This window comes from Bos indicus, chromosome 2 (assembly GCF_029378745.1).
Source record: "Bos indicus isolate NIAB-ARS_2022 breed Sahiwal x Tharparkar chromosome 2, NIAB-ARS_B.indTharparkar_mat_pri_1.0, whole genome shotgun sequence".
In the NCBI taxonomy this organism is placed as follows: Eukaryota; Metazoa; Chordata; class Mammalia; order Artiodactyla; family Bovidae; genus Bos; species Bos indicus.
The window spans coordinates 97,808,483-97,828,613 of record NC_091761.1 but is presented as its reverse complement, the minus strand read 5'-3'; the positions used below and the strand labels follow the sequence as shown (position 1 = coordinate 97,828,613).

The 20,131-nt window shown below is 36.1% G+C and overlaps 2 protein-coding genes across 18 annotated transcripts in view; one reads left to right on the top strand and one right to left on the bottom strand.

Moving 5' to 3' along the window:
- KANSL1L (KAT8 regulatory NSL complex subunit 1 like) overlaps window positions 1-17,667 on the top strand; it is a 125,559-nt gene extending 107,892 nt beyond the window's left edge. For 7 of the 9 annotated variants that reach the window (XM_070771482.1, XM_070771460.1, XM_070771479.1 and 4 more), the window contains 7 exons: window positions 8,511-8,639; window positions 10,144-10,262; window positions 11,008-11,132; window positions 12,560-12,614; window positions 13,766-13,878; window positions 14,822-14,984; window positions 16,073-17,667. In XM_070771482.1, coding sequence (XP_070627583.1) covers window positions 8,511-8,639; window positions 10,144-10,262; window positions 11,008-11,132; window positions 12,560-12,614; window positions 13,766-13,878; window positions 14,822-14,984; window positions 16,073-16,303 — 935 coding nt within the window. In that variant the 3' untranslated portion in view covers window positions 16,304-17,667. Of the gene's footprint in view, window positions 1-8,510; window positions 8,640-10,143; window positions 10,263-11,007; window positions 11,133-12,559; window positions 12,615-13,765; window positions 13,879-14,821; window positions 15,063-16,072 lie in introns of those variants that run through there. The other 2 variants (XM_070771495.1, XM_070771498.1) reach the window with 2 other exon arrangements.
- Window positions 6,788-20,131, bottom strand: part of RPE (ribulose-5-phosphate-3-epimerase) — a 31,361-nt gene continuing 18,017 nt past the window's right edge. For 8 of the 9 annotated variants that reach the window (XM_070771517.1, XM_070771510.1, XM_019976173.2 and 5 more), the window contains one exon: window positions 6,788-19,514. In XM_070771517.1, coding sequence (XP_070627618.1) covers window positions 19,392-19,514 — 123 coding nt within the window. In that variant the 3' untranslated portion in view covers window positions 6,788-19,391. The remainder of the gene's footprint in view (window positions 19,515-20,131) is intronic. The other variant, XM_070771552.1, reaches the window with a different exon arrangement.

Here is a 20,131-nt window from a genome sequence, read left to right as displayed (position 1 = left end):
TGTACAACCCTGTAAGGTTTCAGTACACACAGGCAAAGTTGTGTCTGACTCTTTTTGTACCCATGGACTATATAGCCCATCAGGCTCCTCTGTCCATCGAATTCTCCAGGCAAAAATACTGGAGTTGGTGACTATTCCCTACTCCAGGGCATCTTCCCAATTCAGGGATTGAACCCAGGTCTCCTGCATTGCAGGCAGATTCTTTACCATCTGAGCCACCAGGGATGACCTTTCACACACAGGCAAAGGAGCCACAGTGGACTGCTAAAAACTTTAAAATCATTTTACCACTCCTTTAATGCAAGATATAAAAAAGTTTCCTATCTTAACATCTCTTTTCTGTTGAAAGAAATCTTATTTAACAGTTGTTGATAGAAAAAATCTATCATTCTGTCTTAAGATGATTGTTCAAGCTGATGGCCTTCCCATTAAGTATGAAAGTGATTTGTTTAGACAAAATGAAGTTAAGGTGGCTATGAGCTCAAATGTCCTATATACATTTGTGTAGCCCACTCCAGTACTCTTGCCTGGAAAATCCCATGGATGGAGGAGCCTAGTGGGTTGCAGTCCATGGGGTCACTAAGAGGTGGACACGACTGAGCAATTTCACTTTCACTTTTCACTTTCATGCACTGGAGAAGGAAATGGCAACTCACTCCGGTGTTCTTGCCTGGAGAATCCCAGGGACAGGGGAGCCTGGTGGGCTGCCGTCTCTGGGGTCGCACAGAGTCGGACACAACTGAAGTGACTTAGCAGCAGCTCTGTTAAAGCATTTTTAAAACTGTTCTGCATAGTATGTCAGGCTATAGGCTATTTTCTGCTTGACTAACTTTTCCCAAATCAAAGTTAAGATGTAGCAGATGCAAGATTCAAATCCAAATAGTCTTGCTCAGAGCCCACATTTAAAATGACTATTTTTCTGTAATCAGAGGTATTAAGGAATGACTTTTTGGTAAAATAACATGAGATCTTTATGTCATATAGCACCTTAAAACAAATTTAAGGTGGATGAACATTAAAATACATTCCAGATAGATTAAAGAGGTAAATATTAAAAGTGGCATCTTAAAAGAATTAGAAGAAAAACTAGATGTATTCATGATAATAATGAAAATGCTAACTAATCAAAAGAGAGGGGATATATGTATACCTATGGCTGATTCATGTTGAGGTTTGACAGAAAACAGCAAAATTCTGTAAAGCAATTATCCTTCAATTTAAAAATAAGTAAATTTAAAAAAATTATAGCTAACATGTACTGGGTATCTATGTGACAGACACTGTGCTAAATGTTTTTCCTTTCTCCAATTACATTAATAATATTAGACATATAATCATCAGTTCTGGGAAAACTGTGTAGCAAAAATAGTACCCTCAAATATTACAGGTACAATTAATTGATACAAGCCTTTTGGGAAGTACTGTGAAATGCATTTGTTACAGCCTTGGCACTAGTGGTAAAGAACCTGCCTGAGACACGCTGGTTCCATCCCTGAGGTGGGAAGATCCCCTGAAATGCATTATAAGGCCTTTAAATGATTAATTTTTTTAAATCTCATTAAGGAAAAAAAAAACGTCTGTACTTGTTCACAATAAACATTTACTAAACTGTTAACTCTATTCTGACCTGATAAATCCATTTCCAAGAACCCAATCTAATGCTAAATATGAAACCACCTTTATTCACTGATATACTTAACATTATTTGTGGTAATGAAAAATTAAAAACAACTTGGAGAACAGTAGGAATATGGTTATCTGTCTAACCCAATGGAACATACATTTTTAAAAACATTGTAAAAGTTTATCTAAGGATATAAACATTTATCCAAGAATGGTGAGTGATCTAAAAGGACAAAAGTTTTACTTCTATGTATGATACAACTGGGACTTTCCAGGGAGCTCCATGGTAAAGAATCTACCTGCCGATGAAAGAGACACAGTTTCAATCCCTGGTCCAGGAAGGTGCCCTCAAGAAGGAAATGGCAACCCACTCCACTGTTGTTGCCTGGGAAACCCCACAGACAGAGGAGCCTGGTGGGCTACAGTCCATGGGGTCACAAAGAGTTGGACATGACTTGATTTAGGCACTGAACAAAAACAAATGATACAATTATATCCATGTAAAAATATTTATACTTGCTTCAGCCAGATGCAGCCTGTAGGCCTCTTAAAAGATCCTCATTAACTCAGCTGTAGACACACAGTTTCTAAGACAAGAAATTTGAACATGGACTTACTGTTGCATATTAATAAACTATTATGTTAGATGTAATAATGCATGCAGTTACATAAACACAGTTTGTTAGTTTATTCGATTCAAGCTGACATATATGTAGGCAATATTTGGAATGTGTTTTTAAATACTCGGTGGGAGAGAGAGAAAACAAGTTGGTTACCAGCACTCTTGATGCTGAATCATAGGAACAGGGGAGTTCATTATTCCATGTATGTTTCTTGAAATTTTTCCACTGTAAAAAGTTAAAGAAATGAAATGAAAGCACTAAGAACAAGGAATTGCCTGTGCAAAAGAAATACAGGAAAGTATAGCTTATGTTTAGATATTTTTCATGATACAATTGTGCTTCTTGGAATTTATCCTAGATTAAAATTTTTTTAATTAAAAAATGTGTGCAAGATGATTATTCTAAGAATGCCCATAATACAAATAAAATTATGATGATTATAAGTAGTTCCAACAGCTAGGGAATAGTTAAATGCTACTGTTTCTAATCAGAGGAATGTTAGGTGACCATCTGAAAAAATAAGTTATCAGGTTAAAAAAAAACTTATACATATATCCAAATTAAAATTCAGTTCAGTTCAGTTCAGTCGCTCAGTTGTGTCCGACTCTTTGTGACCCCATGAATCGCAGCACGCCAGGCCTCCCTGTCCATCACCAACTCCCGGAGTTCACTCAAACTCACATCCATCGAGTCGGTGATGCCATCCAGCCATCTCATCCTCTGTCATCCCCTTCTCCTCCTGCCCCCAATCCCTCCCAGCATCAGAGCCTTTTCCAATGAGTCAGCTCTTCGCATGAGGTGGCCAAAGTACTGGAGTTTCAGCTTTAGCATTATTCCTTCCAAAGAAATCTCAGGGCTGATCTCCTTCAGAATGGACTGATTGGATCTCCTTGCAGTCCAAAGGACTCTCAAGAGTCTTCTCCAACACCACAGTTCAAAAGCATCAATTCTTCGGCGCTCAGCTTTCTTCACAGTCCAACTCTCACATCCATACATGACCACTGGAAAAACCATAGCCTGGACTAGACGGGCCTTTGTTGGCATTAAAATTATTACATTTGAAATGTGAATATGAAATTTATGTATATGACTGAAAGTGAATTTGCAAAAACAAAGTCATTATATTTCTTCTGTAATTATGTTTCTTCTGTTACTCTAATTTATCTGACTTTAAAAAATGGAGCAGTGTAAATGTTAGGCACAAAATTATTACTGATGTATCAATAATATAATGACATGTTAGTAATGGAAAATTAAAAGCTAGGAGTGGAAAACATTTGAATGGAATGCTACCTTTTTTTTTCATTTATTAATTTGAGGATTACTTTACAGTATTGTGATGGTTCTTGCCATACATTGACATGAATCAGCCACAGGTGCACACGTGTCCCCCCATCTTGAACCCTCCCTCACCTCTCTCCCTATCCCATCCCTCTGGTTGTCCCAGAGCACCGGCTTTTGAGTATCCTGGTTCCTGCATCGAACTTACACTGTAACTTTAGGCAAATCAGTACTTTTTTGTGTACCAATTTGTCCTTTCCTGGACTTCCCTTGTGGCTCAGCTGGTAAAGAATTCACCTGCAATGTGGAAGACCTGAATTTAGTCTCTTGGTTAGGAAGATCGCCTGGAGAAAGGAAAAGCTACCCACTCCAGTATTCTGGCCTGGAGAATTCCATGGACTGTACAGTCCAAGGGGTCACAAAGAGTCGGACAAGTGAGCAACTTTTACTCTCCTTTTCTACTTTCCCCATTCCCTCCCACTCTCAACCCAAATTTCATGTGTCTTAAATAGCTGGTCACTAGTTTTTCTTTTCTGTAGAATTGAGTACTGCTGCTACTGCTAAGTCGCTTCAGTCGTGTCCGACTCTGTGCGACCCCATAGACGGCAGCCCACCAGGCTCCCCCGTCCCTGGGATTCTCCAGGCAAGAACACTGGAGTGGGTTGCCATTTCCTTCTCCAATGCATGAAAGTGAAGTCAAAGTGAAGTTGCTCAGTCGTGTCCGACTCTTCATGACCCCATGGACTGCAGCCTACCAGGCTCCTCTGTCCGTGGGATTTTCCAGGCAAGAGTACTGGAGTGGGGTGCCATTGCCTTCTCCAGAGCAAAACTGCTGCTAAGTCGCTTCAGTCATGTCCGACTCTGTGCGACCCCATAGACGGCAGCCCACCAGGCTCCCCCGTCCCTGGGATTCTCCAGGCAAGAACACTGGTTCTAGTAAAACTAGAACCCAGCTATTCACTTTTGATTTTTCAGCACTTAATAGTCTACTTGGCACAGAGAAGGTGGTCAATAAATACTGAGTAAAACTAGAACCCAGTATTAATTGACCACCTTCTCTGTGCCAAGTAGACTATTAAGTGCTGAAAAATCAAAGGTGAATCATGGGAAGTTAAATTATATGATAGAAGCAGACACACAAATGACTATTAAATGATATTATGGGTACCAACATGATAAAAATATTCTAAAAAACAGGATGAGTGTGTACACTGCCTAGTGGACAGCAGAGGAAGAGAGGTTAAGGGTGATGGGAAAAGGGCAAAAAGGAACTCCAGTAAGATGGTGATGCCAAGTGTAGCTTTATGTAATACTTAACTGGAATCTAGAGGAAAAGTCAAGTGTTCCAAATCACTGTTTCTCAAGTTTTAATGTGCAAATTACTTTGGGGCTATTGTTAGAATGCAGATTCTAATTCAGTAAGTCTGGAATGGGGTCTGAGATTCTAACAAGGTCCCAGGTGGTTCAGATGCTGTTGGCCCATTATATGTAAGATTTTAAAATGGAAACAACTGCATACCTTGTCATAGCCTGTTATTCTTGCAGGGTAAATTGAAGGTAAATAGATGGTTTTGTGCTTTGCCTCAGATGTTGGATTTATCCTATACTGTGCATTAGAGTTAGCAATTTGACAACTACTCATTTCAGCTAACAACAAAGTAGAGAAAAGACAAAAAATTGAAGATTTGTGTAGTTGCCAGTGGTGAGAAAATACCAAAGCCAACTTAAGGGCCTATACTCATCAAAATATTCAGTCATGAAAAACTAGACACTGGAACTATTTCAGATATGAGGAAACAGAAACCTGTCCACTGAATACAGGATTTGCTGTGAAGAACATTACAGGACTAACTGGTGAAATTTGAGTAAGTTATACAGTTAGCTAACAGCATTAATTCTTGGTTTTGATAGTTGTGTGGCTATGTAAGAGAATGCCCTTAAACATTGGCATATTTAGAATAGAGAAGCATCATGTCAGCAACTTAATTTCATTGACAGCCATTGTGGTAAAATGATAATATTTAGGGAATCTGAATTAAAGTGGCACTTGTTGTTACTGCAGGTTTTCTGTAAGTCTGAAATTATGTCAAAATAAAAAGTTTAAAGTGCAGAAACAGCAACAACCCACACAGGTCAGAACCCTAAGGCTCAGCCTTCTTTACCTGCGCTTACCTTATCTAAACCCCACCATCAGTGATCTTACACTTCAAACCTGCTCCTCTGTATTTCTACCAGTTTAGTCCAAATTAATGAGCCCTATCTATACTGCTGAAATCAATTATTTGATTTCAATTAATCAAATAATTAATCATTTTCCCCAAATTGATTTGGGGAAATCAATTATTTTCCTAATCAATTATTTTGATTAGGAAATCAATCATTTTGATTGATCAAAACAAATTGACCAATTATTTTCCCCAAATCAATTATTTGGGGAAATAATCAACTTCCTAATCAATTATTTTCCCCAAATCCCTGTAGCAAGTTATATTTTTAAAAATCAAATTACATGCCTGGCATGTAATTGGCTCTCTATAAATGAAAGGGAGGAAGGGAAGACAGGGAATATGAGAGATACTGGGTCAAAATATATTTTAGGATGGAATTCAGATCTGGGTAAGCAAGCTGAAAGGCTGGGGTTACTACTACAATGAGCATAGGTAAAGAGAATGTGTGTTACACTCTGAATTATATTTCCTACTATTTCAAGAGTCCATTATAATGTTACAAATTACCAAAGAGTAAGAGGGAGAAAAGTGTAATGAAACTTTTGAATAAAATTAAATTTAAAGGATCACTTTAGTAAAGGTTAAGGTTTCTTCACAAAGTCTGATGTGCTTTTATGAGACAAGGTGGGTGGTGAATTCCTTTAGAAGAGATGGGTTGAATTTACCTGGATTTTTCTTGAAAATACTCTGGAAAACAATAGTGGTGGACACTGTGGGAACACCAATACATGCCAGGTGTTTTAAAACCCAACTCACAATTCTAGATACACCTTTGTAGAAATGAACTTTAGAATTATGCCTATGTTATTTACTATTTAACATTTTTCTCTGCATTATTTTTCTTGGGTAGAAATCTTTGAGGGAGTAGGTAGAAACCTTAGGATCTTGTTTAGTTTTCCATGAATGCTTTAAGTCACCATTTTTCTCCTGCATTTGCTTTTATGTCAATCTGATTCTCACTCCTTTGTGATAATTTCCCCCTTCTCTGGTAATTTTTAGGATGTCTTCATACTGATGTTTGGGTTTTTTCCCCCCCATTTGCTTTGATGCTCGAGTTACTGAAACCTTAGGGTTACTATTGTGTAAATATTTTTGGTTATTGCTTCTTCCAATATTGCCTCTCATTCATTCTATCCTTTCCAATTTTTTACCCTCTTTTGGTTTGTCCTCTTCCAGAAATTTTTTTCCTGTTTCCATCACTGTTCCTTTGAGTTTTAGAATTACTGTTCCAATTCATTGATCTTGATTTTTAGTTATATCCATTCTGTTATTCAGGCCAATAAGATTTTGTTCAATTATCCTTTCCATTTCTGAGGTCTCTTTGGAGAGGCCTTTTGCCTTTCTCTTGGCAATATTATTTTGAAGACTTGTAAATTTGTATTCTGTGAACCCATTAGATATTTCTTGAGAAAACTTTTACACTTGTTGCTATTACTTCTTGTTGGAGTCTTGTGTTTTCATCTCTAAAGTTCGTGTTGACTGTTAAGATTGTTTCGCCACTGCTTGAGATCCTCCTCATGGAAGAGGAAAAAATTTACACTCAGTATTGTTTTCAGAGGCAGTTATGGATGGGCAGGACATGTTTTCAAAGTGGGGCACCTGGGCATTGCCTTATCTATCCACCCATCCATTTCTCTGCTGAAGCTTCAAGGATCCTGGCTGTGTTAGTATGTGTAGTCATTCTACAGGTAATTCTACTACAGGTAATTGTTTCTTTCCTCCAGATTCAGAGCTCCTTTGATGATCACACTTTTGCGGCAGTACTCTCTTGTGCTTTTGCAGTTTGCTCTTCAAATTTCTTAAGGTATTAGGCTTTCAGAGATTGTTCAGAAATTGTTCTACTTAAAAGTTTCATTTTTTAACATGCTAATATGGATGTAAATGTGTAGATCTGTGCATCTATGTGTAAAAGTTTTGTCTATCATTTTTAGGGTGCTTTGCCATCATGAAATCTTAGTTGCTGTCACTGTTGGCAGACCATCCATACTCTTTTTTTCAGTGTTGGTTAGAATTTGTCACTTAAGCCATCCTTTCCACATCTCCAAACATTTCAAAAAAAGAAGCCAATTTGGTTATTAATCCAGCATTGCAAATATAGGGTTTAGACAGAAAACAGTAATGATGAAACTAACATTTATTGCATACTTAGGTCAGAAATCCTTCTAGTGACCACTACAGGAATTAACTCACTCAATCCTCATAATCCCACAATAGCTATTATCCCTATTTTACAGTTCAGGCAGCTGATGCAGATAGGTATTAAATGACTTCAAAGTTTTAAAAATTCATTGCTTTAAAAAGAATGGCACTAGGCACTGTCAAGAGTTTGATGAAATCTGGTTATTGCTCTCAAGAGATCCCAGTCTCTTATGATTCTATAATCTTACTTAGTCCTGAACTGTTACCAGATCTAAGGGTGAGCATAAACTAACTTAATGATTCAGAGGAAGTTCAGTCAAGATTTACAGATCTGAACATATCTTCTCTGTAAAAGTTCCTAACTTAGAAGACACAAGAGATCACCTTTCCTCTTCAAATAATGGAGAAACTATAGGAATTGGGGCACTTCATGAAGATGTTTTTAATAAATCTTACTCTATTATTTTCAGCTTAGGGGTATTTCATCTTCATATGTTATTTATGTCATTTTGAACTGGTATATCAATATTCTGCAATGTTATAAAGTAAAAGCAAGTTAACATGTTCATCATACTTGTGTTAAGGAACTAAAATTTCATTTTTCTTTCCATTTTAGTACGTAATACTTCTCTGAATCAATGGAGAAATGGATATTCCTCTATATGCAAGCCTCAAATAGAGTCAGAATCTTCTGTGCAGCTATTACAGGGAAGAAAGAAAAGACACTTGAGTGAAACAGCAATAGGTAAGTTCAAATGAGGACATGAGCACCAGTAGTAAAAACTGAAAATAATAAAATTCTGATCTCCAAAAGCCCTGCCTCATGGAAGTAATAACCCAGAAGTCACTAATTACACAAAACATCCATGGTTCTATGAACACCAAACAGCAAATTCATGTCGTCAATTCAGAATTATGTAGACTGGGATTCCATCCACTTTATGGAAATTAAGAATTTCCTTCCTATGTTTCCTAACCGGAGTTATTTTCTACCAACTGTTCTCCTGGATGGGACTTCAGTCTCTAGCACTGTGCTCTGGACTCAGAACGTGTTAGTACAAGGTTGTCCTTTAGAGATTACCATACCTGGTTCCTTTTGTGGAGATGCTGATTTGCTGCAGCTTCTTCAGAATTTTGATAAACTGGATGAGATGCATCTAAGTAACTCAGCCACCTAGCTGAATTGCCCTTAAGACCTTACAGTGCCAAGATGAAGAGATACCTTTGAAACTAGAACTCTGCTAGTAACACAAAACTTAACTGGGATGATGTGTATTAAATAACAAATAATCTGTATACTCTGTTGGATCTTATTCATTGTTCTAGAGGCTCTAACATTATGTACGTTAGTGAAGTATGCCCTAGGTACAGTATGTCAGTATACCCAATAAATTAGAAACTATACCCAAGATGTACTGAACTATATTATACATGGTGGATTTAACATGAATACAAGAACACCACAGGTAAAATGCTATACTACAAAGGAACTAGACAGCTCTGTATGCAACAACCATTTTTAATGCATGGATACCGATTTGAAGAAACAACTAGCTAGAAAGGATGTTTTTAAACAACTGGAATAATATATAGACTGTATTAAATTTTATGTTACACAGGAAATTACTTTTCAAGATATGTGGTAATATAAACAAGGGCAGTATGAGAATAAACAAATCGCACAAATAGAGACCCAAAACAAATGGAAAAAAGGAACACGGAAGAAAACAAAATAAAGTTGGAAATAATCTTATAATCAGGATCTTGAAAGTTTCATTCCTGAAATAGGGTGTTATTTAAAAACAGAGTAAAAGGAAACAAGAACTTTTAGAAATTAGTACTTTAATAGAGAAACATATTCAGAAATCAAGTCAGAAGTTAAGAAAATCTTCCAAAAAGTTGATCATAAAGTCAAAGACATTTTAAAAATGAAAAACTAGAGAAGAAAATTACCAGGTAAATCTTAGAAGTTCAACAGCTGAATAAGAGTTACAGAAAGCACGAACATAGTAAAGGGAGATGAGATTAAAGAAATGATATACTGGGTATAAACTGTCAAGACTCCAGAAAATGGCAAGTGTGACTGAGATTTTTATAAAATTTCCTTCGTTTTGTTTTTTGATACATGAATTTAAAAAATTAAAATCAATAAACTGATCAAGACTCACATTACCAAACTAGGAAAACAAATTCTGATACTTTCCAGTTACATTTAATGTATGACACTCTCAATGGTCTTTCCATGGCAGGAGAAAGAACTAGATTTGAAGAATTTGCTTTTCAGCGCACAGAACCAGGATCCCAAAGCACTTTTACTGCAGTTACTAATGTCAATGTTCTATCAAGAACCCAGAATTCATCATCACAAGTAGGTTTTTGTACAGTGAACTTTCAAGTTGCTTTACAGACTTAAGCTCACGCATCTGGTGGGTGGTGGGGGGGACCTAAACAGGATATTTTGTTAACAGCTTTATTTACTAGCACATAATTAGCATATTTAGAATTATCTTACTAAGAAACAATATATTGATTAAATTTTATTAGGGAGCTAATTGTTCATTAATTCTTGACTATGGTTTTTTTGTGTGTGTTAAAAACTAGTGAGGCTAAGTAAGAATCCAGCACTTGCGTTATTCTTACATTGTTTTGTGTTTTGTTATCTGGTCGGGAGCAGAGGTCAAAACATGGGCGGATTTAGAAAAACAGCATGACGCTCAGGGCCTAGGAACACATAAATGAAGACTGTAAAAATAATCTTCATTAAATGGCTCACCAAACATTTTACCTCATAGTTCTTCCTAATAAAAACGAGTTGGCTAAAAGATTTCACTGTCATTTAGGGTGCTTTAGAGTACCTTTTCTGCTAAGAGTTTTGTATTTTAAGGCATTCATATTTTTTAATGGTTTTAAAAACAGACTTGAATGTGTGCACACACAAATGTACTGTTTCATAGAAGTTATGTATATTTGTTTTTCTTAATATCTTATGGTCAGATTTTATAATATATTTATAAAACTTAGAGGCACTCCATATTTTCTTTATATACTCATAAAAGGAGTATCAGCATACATAACCAAAACTGTTGTCAAACTACTGTAATCCTGTCTTGCAGAATACGGCACGACGAAGATTGCGAAGTGAGAGCTCTTATGATATAGATAATATTGTGATCCCCATGTCGTTAGTGGCCCCAGCTAAATTAGAGAAGCTCCAATATAAGGAAATACTTACTCCAAGGTATGTATACTTACATCCTTTAATTTTCCTTTCTTGAATAACTTTCAGTGAAGTTAAAATTTTTATTTAACATAAACAAGATGCTGTTTTCTGCCTTTATCCCATTTATATGGTTACATGGAGGGAAGACAGTGAAAGAAACCTTTACATTACTCATGCTGAAAAATAATGCCATATAGTAACGCAGCTTTATTTCTCAGGTTTTAATAAGAAAGGGAAATTCTTAAGATTTACTTACTTTAGTACTTTTGAGTATTTTTTCATTCAACATTTAGTCTTCTATGGTGTACATGGAACTAAAAGGTACTTTAGGGATGTAAATAATTCCATTAACAATCTTTGCTCTTTAAAATGGAGATTTGCACAGAGTTCAAAGAAAGCAACTACCACTCCTGTGACAACAAAAGATTCTCATGTATCTCCAGGTCCGCAATACACACGTCAAATATCAAGAAGAGTGGGAAGACCTAGGAGTATATTAGGAAAAGGGGGTGGGGCAGAAGGAGAAAGTGTGTGTTCACACAGGAAGACCATAACTCAGGCACAGGAGCAATCATGCAAGGCTAAGCCAGAGACTAAGGTTTTGTTTAGAGTGATAAACGAAATGAAGGCTCAAAAATAAACTGGAACCAGGTTGTGGATGTCCTCGAATACCATACACAGATCTGTCTCCTGGCAGCCAACTTAGTCAAATTTTTTAGTGATAATGAAAGCACTTTCAAGATTATAAATCTGGCACCAAGAAGTAGATATAGAAAAGGATAGAAACAAGACAGCTGATGACAACTGCAGTTATTCCTACCCATCTCTATTCTAGCTAAATTGATCCTTTTATTCATAATTGATTTGAGGCAGTGAGAGAACTCCTAATACTCTAGCAAGTATTAGACGAATTCCTACAGAGAATCTGTTGATACATTGTATATTAAGTAAAAACAACACTTGGTGGTTACAAGTTCTATAGCAACAGTCTTTCCAGTTTCCAGTGGTAGGCTGGAGCTCGCTGGTTGACCTGGTTTTTAATATACAAGTCCTGTGATGTGAGGCCATGATGGGAGTCTTCACACAAACAAACTGGCAAATGCTACAAATCACAGCTTTTTTCCTTTTTATTTTCTGTGCCAGTTTATCAGCATACCACTAACTCATTTCAAAATTAGTACATTCTTAGGTATAAAATGCAACTATGTAGAAGAGACTGTTTATTGTAAGGCCCAAAGCAAAGCCTCGTCTTCTCCTTGTCCCCTTCTCATGGTACAAGTATTTTGTCTCTTTTAAAAAATGAAGTACTAAAATACTACAACCAGTTGAATTATGGAAATCCCAAAGAAAGAAAACACTACTATATTGGTTGTGCTTATAGAATAAAATTGCTACATTTAGATAGATTAAGAAAAGCTATTTGAAATTGGTTCTATCTTCAACAGCTGGAGGATGGTTGTTCTTCAGCCTTTGGATGAATATGATTTAGGTGAAGAAGAGGTAAGTTGCCTTTCACTCATGGGATAATCGCACTTATTATGAAGACTGCTTAATTTCTTTTCCATGTGCTTAATTTGATATTTGAGGAACTAAATGGAACTATAAGCCCTCTTTGATTTTTTATTTTCAAAACTTATGAAAAGTTCCTCACTAAAGGTATTAATTTGATTAGGAAAGTGTTTTGTACAAATTTGCCTACAAAGACAACATGCATAAAAAATAAACAAAAGCAAAAATAAAACATACCATTTCCATACATGAGTTGTTGAAATACTGAACTTACATGAGTATCTGTATTCACTTCCACTATTAGTCATATTTTTCTGCATGAAATTTAGTCTTGTATGGGAGTCTAGGGCAGTTCTCAATCAATACTGAGTTTTACAGTGAAATACTCATAGGAAATACAATAACCTCACATCATTTTCAGATCAGGCTGTGTCACCAAATGAATTATGAAAACTTTTTTTTTTTTTCCAGATTTTTGGAACCACAGGAAAGGGACTATGGACCTGTAAGGATAAAATTTACATTAAGACAAGAAAAAATTATAGAGAAAAATACTATATAGCCAAACTAATTCCAAAGTGACAGTCTGAAGAGGCAGTATTATGTAAAAGACATTGTTTCTATTACATTCTATGCCAACTGATATCATTTTTCAGCTACCAAAATTTGCTTTTTAATGCCTTTCCCTCTTTTAATGCACCCTAGTTCAGAATGATTCTAGCCAGAAACACCACAACCAAAGCTTTAGAAATCTATTAAACTAATTCCCATATCTCAGTTTTACTTTCCTTGATATTACTATGTTCCATCAACAGTATACTCCATAGGAAGCAATCAATACAAAGGTTTGAATGAATAAAGCATGAAGGATATTTTATGTAAATATAAAAAAACCATTGTGAACCTATGTGTATTCAGGGTACCTATTAAGAACTCTAGGTAAGTCTTCAAACATGACCCGGAGGTGAAAAAGTTTCAAACTCCTCTTTTTAGGAATCTGAATCTCCTCTCATATGTTCTCATGACTTAGACTGCATTTATTGTTGTTTTCTTCCTATTGTTCTCTTTATGAGGAACTGTGACACCTGTTCTCATTTCAGAATGTTTCTGACCAAAGCAAAACTTTTCATTTCTAACTCCAGATAGAAAACCTCTCTGATGAAGTCTTCTCCCTAAGACACAAAAAGTATGAAGAGAAGGAGCAAGCCAGATGGTCACTATGGGAACAAAGCAAGTGGCAGAGAAGAAACAGCAGGCAGGTGTTGAACTATATTCAGGCTACTTACATGATGAAGAGTTTTGTGTCTTACTCCACTCTATTTCTCATGCTAATTGTCAGCATCGGTAATAGACTTAACTGAGCAAATAATGTGAAAATTCTCCATAAAAAGGTCATTTCAGTGTACTATAATGGTGGACCTAACACTAGTGATTAGAATCTGAGTGAGCTGTAACACAACTACTTCAAAAATATTTTTCTTAAAAAAGAACCAAAAAAAGACCCTTAAAAACCTATCTAGGGTAAAAAGCAAATAGCCTGAAATACTTTGAACATGACTTTGAAGGAAGGGGGAATAAATCCTAAAAACATAATGTATTTGAGAAAAACCCTGATATTTTATGTTTAACTGGACTATTTTTTGATATAGTCAAAACTTAAAACATAAGATCATGTTGAAACCTAGTAGTCACTGTAGTGTGGGGGCCTCATTTCACACGTTTAAAACACATTTCTCTGTTTAAGTCAAGATATTCAGATGATTTGTTGTTGATCCTTATTCTAAGAGTTATCCTAACATACCTGAGATTCTATTCTCAACTTTCTCTACATTACAGAGATACAGTTTTCCAGAAGTACAGAGGAAAATGTGAATTGAGTTCTTCATGGATGACATTACAATAATCATAGATACTCAGGGAACTCGGGATAAGAGTCAAGTTAACTATCTTTTCCTGTTTTCTGGAAAACAAACAAAAAATACCCCCAAACAAAACTACTTATAATAATTTGGCAAGATTCCCTGAAGTACCATTTAAATAAAAGCCTTTGAGATGTGAGGATAACATGGGGAAAATCAGCAGATGAATTTTTAAAAATCTTTTGGGCAGAACTGTTTAAAGAAAAGTTACCAAGTTAAATGGACTTATGAACTACACTTTAGGTTGTTTATAAAATGTTTTCTTGATTTTCTTGCTAGAGCTTACCCTAAAAATGTTGAAGGACAAGATCTACTTTTGAAAGACTGCCCTTATGATTTCAGTGGTGGGCAGCACTGCACAGTGGGGAGTCCTGCTGAGCCTCCTTCAGAGAGCCAGGCTTCCAGTGCACACGGCTCACCTTCACTGAGTCAAGAGACCAAGGTGAGAGTATTCTATGTAACTGTTAAAACTTCCTTAATTGACTTTGAAAAACTTGTTTATAGAATTGTTTGCTGCTGACAAAGGATTCACCATTACGTAACACATTCAGTGCAACAGTCCAGTACAGAATGCTGGGTGTAGGAACCAGAGGATCCATATTCCAGCATTCAAGTTCCATCACTAACTACAGATACTTCCCCCTTTTATGAAACACATGTATGTGTGTGCCCAGTCATGTCTAACTCTTAGCGACCCCATGGACTATCGCCCCACCAGGCTGCTCTGTCCATGAAATTCTCCAGGCGAGAATACTGGAGTGGGTTGCCAGTCCCTTCTCCAGGGGATCTTCCCTACCCAGGGATCGAACCTGTGTCTCCTGCATTGCAGGCAGATTCTTTACTGCTTGAGTCATCGGGGAAGCCCTTTTATGTAACATGCCAAAACCTAATTCCACCTATTCACTTATTGTTAGAAAAAGGGAATTCTATCAAAGTTTATTACAAACCTAATTGGATTAAATAGAATGCTACCTGGCACATAGAAAGGTTAGTTATTTCTCTTCCCCTTAGAAAAGATTTTGTCTCCCCATTTGTCCAGTTTTAACCTCAATAGGAGTGCTTTCTACACTGCATCTATACAGCTCTTGCACTGTTTTTCATCAGTAGATATTGGAAAAGAAGAATATCTAGAATCAAGAGAGTAGAGATAATAGAATTTAAGAGGCAAATCATAGAAAGCTCAAAGAAAAGTTAATAGGTGTCTATAATAATGATGGAATGAAAATGGAGATACTGAAGCAGATGACCCAAACACATTTAAGGGAATTTCCCTAACATGCACCTAGCCTTAAAATGAGGACCAGTACTCCCTAATGGTACCATTTCCCTCTTCTTGGAAGAGGCAAAGTAAAAAAATAATTCCCAAAGGTCCCTATTAAATAATCCTCAGTATGTCCCACTTTAAGTTGCTGGGTACTTAGGACCAAATAAGAATTTGTACTGACCAATGGTTATTACAAAATTGACATCTACAGATTATCTGAGATATGAACTTAAATTAGCTGAAACTGAAAATGTTTTCTCTTTCAGTCTTTGTGGTGGGAACGACGGACTTTTCCACTGAAGGATGAAGACACAGAAGCTTTATTATGCCAAGATGAAAAAAATGATCAGGTTGAAAGATCAAGCCCAGCTTTCCACGGTCAAGTCTTCTGCACCAGTGCACCAGAGAATGGCCACCATCCAAAAAGGCAGGCAGATGGAATGGAAGAGTACAAAACCCTTGGTCTAGGACTTACTCATGTTAAAAAAAATAGGTGACAGGGAACAAGTGAAGAAAACTGTAAATGAATGGGAAAACAGGAGAAAAAAGCAAGCCCTGTTGTCCAGCCCCTCCAGTCTCAGTTCCAGAATAAGAGCATATAGTGCACATTAACCTTTTATGCTGTTTATGAAACAGGCAAGTTAGTGTCATTTTCCTTCCTGAAACCACAAGTAACTAGCTTTTCACTGACCAACAAGTGCTAGTCATTTGTGTTTGATGCAAATCACAAGTACCAGAAAATTAACTGCTTTAATTTGCTGTCAAATCACATTACTGGGTAAATAATTTTTAAACAACTTACACCCACACCCCACCCCCCCCCACCACCCCCGTGTATCAAATGACAGCTCCTTTTTTTCTATACAAATGGTTAATCTTAAATTGCCTCAGAAATAAGAATATAAAAATATGCGTGTATAGAGTATACATGCATATATATACACACATCTAAGTAGTTTTAAAAAGCACTGGCAGTGACCATTCCACTTGAAAAATGCATGTATGAATTATCCCATGAAATATCAGCTGCACTATAAAGAAGCACAGATTTCCAATGATATTGGACATCTAGAAACATCCCTTCCTAGTAGTCCAGACTTGAAAAAACATATTTAATAGAAGTTATTTATGGAAATTTCTATACCAGGTAACATAATACACTTTATTTGAAATCACTGATAATCTGTTGGGTTAAACACAGGTTATTTTCTATTCACTCCTAACAGAATAAGAAAAGCAATGGCGAGTTAAATATTAGTGTATTTTAAAAGTATCACATCTTTTAAGATTTGAGCTTTATGTATCTCATAAACATCCCACTTAAAATGAGTAACAAACAGGAAATTGCCATTAGTATATTATTGTACTTCTAGTTCATTTGGTCACTCCTTACCATTGCTTACTCTATTCAAATAGGCATCTATTCTTACTTGTATCCTAGAGAGAGAATTAAAATTCTTAATAGTTCAGTATTGGATACTGGAGTAAATATAAAGTAAAATCTTTTGACACTATTACATTATTTTTTCCTATGTAAAAACTGAGGACAATTTATATGAATCACTTTTCTCATGTAGAACAGGTTATTCAAGTTGTAGTACCCATATAACTGACAATCCTAGCCACCTGGCCTAATCTGGGGGATCTGACAGAAAGTTTTTGTTAGAGACTGGAAATTATACTGGTCTCTTTAAAGAAAAAATTTGCAATTCAATACTGACAAATTTTTGCTTGTAGTTTTACTGTACATTAAAAAAAAAAAAAGAACAAACCCAAGTTGTCCAGGCAAATAAACTCAATTTTTTTGTCATGTCTGATATTATAATCTATGTAAGTTTTTAATTAAAAAGTTATTTCTATATGCCCTGTTGTCTGTGTCTATTTCTACACGCCTCGTCGTCTCCTAGCTGTGTGGCAAAGCCTTTCCTAAGCCAAAATAAAAACGAACAGTAAGAAGTAAAATTTTACCTTGAGAAAACAGAAGAAACCAAGGAAGCTCTATTCCATGCTTTAAAGTGTTAACATTCCTATTTTCCAAACCTTATTTCTCAAAACTCATAGTAGCCTGAAAAAGTTTAATGACATTGGTCCTGTTATTTCTTGCCATGTGTATTTCATAGCAAGAGTATTTACAAGAATGAAGTAGGTAATACATATCTACTGTCAAAGTGTAATTTGGGATACAATAATAAATAGTGTATGGATTAAATCTGTACCTTGTCATATATTAGCCTACCTGGTCTTTCTTTCTTGGATTAATAAAATATATATCCTTGGAGTCAAAAGTCATTAGTTGCAGAATATTCTTAGCAATTGGTTTTTCTAGTTTAAAGTTAGACTAGAAATAAGACAATTAAGCTTCCTTTGCTTAATCCACCTCTTAAGTGCTCCATCTATAAAAAAAAGAGTACAGAACAGAAATCCTATGCTTTCCTGGATTCTTTCCATTGTACCAGCCTGTTGATGAGTTTCAGTATCTTTTTTTTTTTTTTAATGGGGACAAACACACCTGTTTTACCATTCATAGGACTGACTGTAGGTTTAGTGAGATTGTATCAATGTACTTTATAATCTTCCTCAAAAGAAATTTATCTAATAGCTTCCTTGCCTTGGCATGTTCAATTCCACACCCTTACAATTCTAGGAATAGTGGAAGCTTTACATATATAATAATCTTTTAATCCTCAATACAATACCACACTCTCATAATTACATTCAATGTATAAATCAATTAATAGAAACTCAAAGAGGTTGGCTGATTTGGTTTGCTAAGATCAAACAAACAGAAGGGTCAGGATTCAACTTAATATTACTTCTAAATATAGGCCTTTTTTCTTTTTTTAGCATAGAGCTAGCAAAACATTTTTTATGTCCTTAGGAATAGTGTGTATAATTAAAAAAAACGGGAAACGGGGTGGGGGGGAGAGATCACTGAATACTCTGTCCTTCTAGGACAGCTAACAAAATACCCTGATAAAACTTGTGCTCATATTTTAGAACAGACAACTTGAAAATCCCTGGGCTTCATAATACACTTTTTTTTTTTTTAATATATCAAATATAAGGTGCAAAGTAAAAAATGTTTTTGAAACTAGGAGAGTAAGTATGCCATTCCTAATCAGATGCAAACTTAGTTATCACACACAAAAAATGACATGAAACAGGAAAAACTGAAGAACTTCCTTTGCTTTCAGAAAACAGTAAAGAAACCAAAGAAAATTCTTTTTAGAAATTCAGAAAAAAAATTTTTTTTCATAGTAGCTAACATGCCTTCCTTAGGCATTAAGACACTTTTCTGCTTGTAACCTTTATACGGCCATATTTTTACTCTTCATAAAAATCAAGTCTCCCAGTAAAAATGGTATTTTATCACATTAATCTTTCAATTCCATCACTAAAAATGTAGTTATACACACCAATTTCTAACCTCTTGGAACATTCTGCATAATGGATTTTAGTCACTGGGATGAGTAATTGCTCAGAAAAGCAGCACTGCCTCAATTGTGGTATGATTTGGTAGTCAATATTCTTGTTTTCCAGTAAAAAGGAGAGCTCCTAAGCAGAAACACTGGGGTCCTTGTTGTTTCATCGATCAAGAGAACGTTTCTGAGCAGCTTCTGAGCAAACATTTCTTAACAGGTTGATCACAGATCTGGGGTCTTCACTCCTCATAATGGCACTGCCAGACACAATCATGTTAGCGCCTGCCTGAAAGAAGTAAACACTTTAGGTTATGCCTCAAAGGAAGATGTGGAAAAACCTGAAACAGAACTCCCAGACTAGAGTTTCTACCCTTATAGCTGGCAGTCAGCACTTTAACTGTATAAAAGCCACTTCAAGATGAACATACTTAAGCAGCTAGTTCAATGAAGAAAGAAGCTGAAATGCTTAAAAGAGGATGTGAAATTATTTTTAAACATGTCTAAGAAACATTGTCTTTTTGGTAACCCTTAACCCCCTTCTTCAGGGTTTCCCTGGTGGCTCAGACAGTAAAGCGTCTGCCTGCAATGCAGGAAACCCAGGTTCAATCCCTGGGTTGGGAAGATCCCCTGGAGAAGAAAATGGCAACCCACTCCAGTATTCTTGCCTGGAAAATCCCATGGACGGAGGAGCCTGGTGGGCTACAGTACATGGGGTCGCAAAGAGTCGGACATGACTGAGCGACTTCACTTTCTTTTCAACCCCCTTCTAAATAAACTATAGTGCATCTCTGCGAACACTGAGATAAGGTTTAATCTAAAACCTTTCATCTTCACCTCTATTAAAGTTTTCCCCATATGTACCGATGCCCCCTCAGCTCCTAAAAAAAAAATCAATCTTTTCAT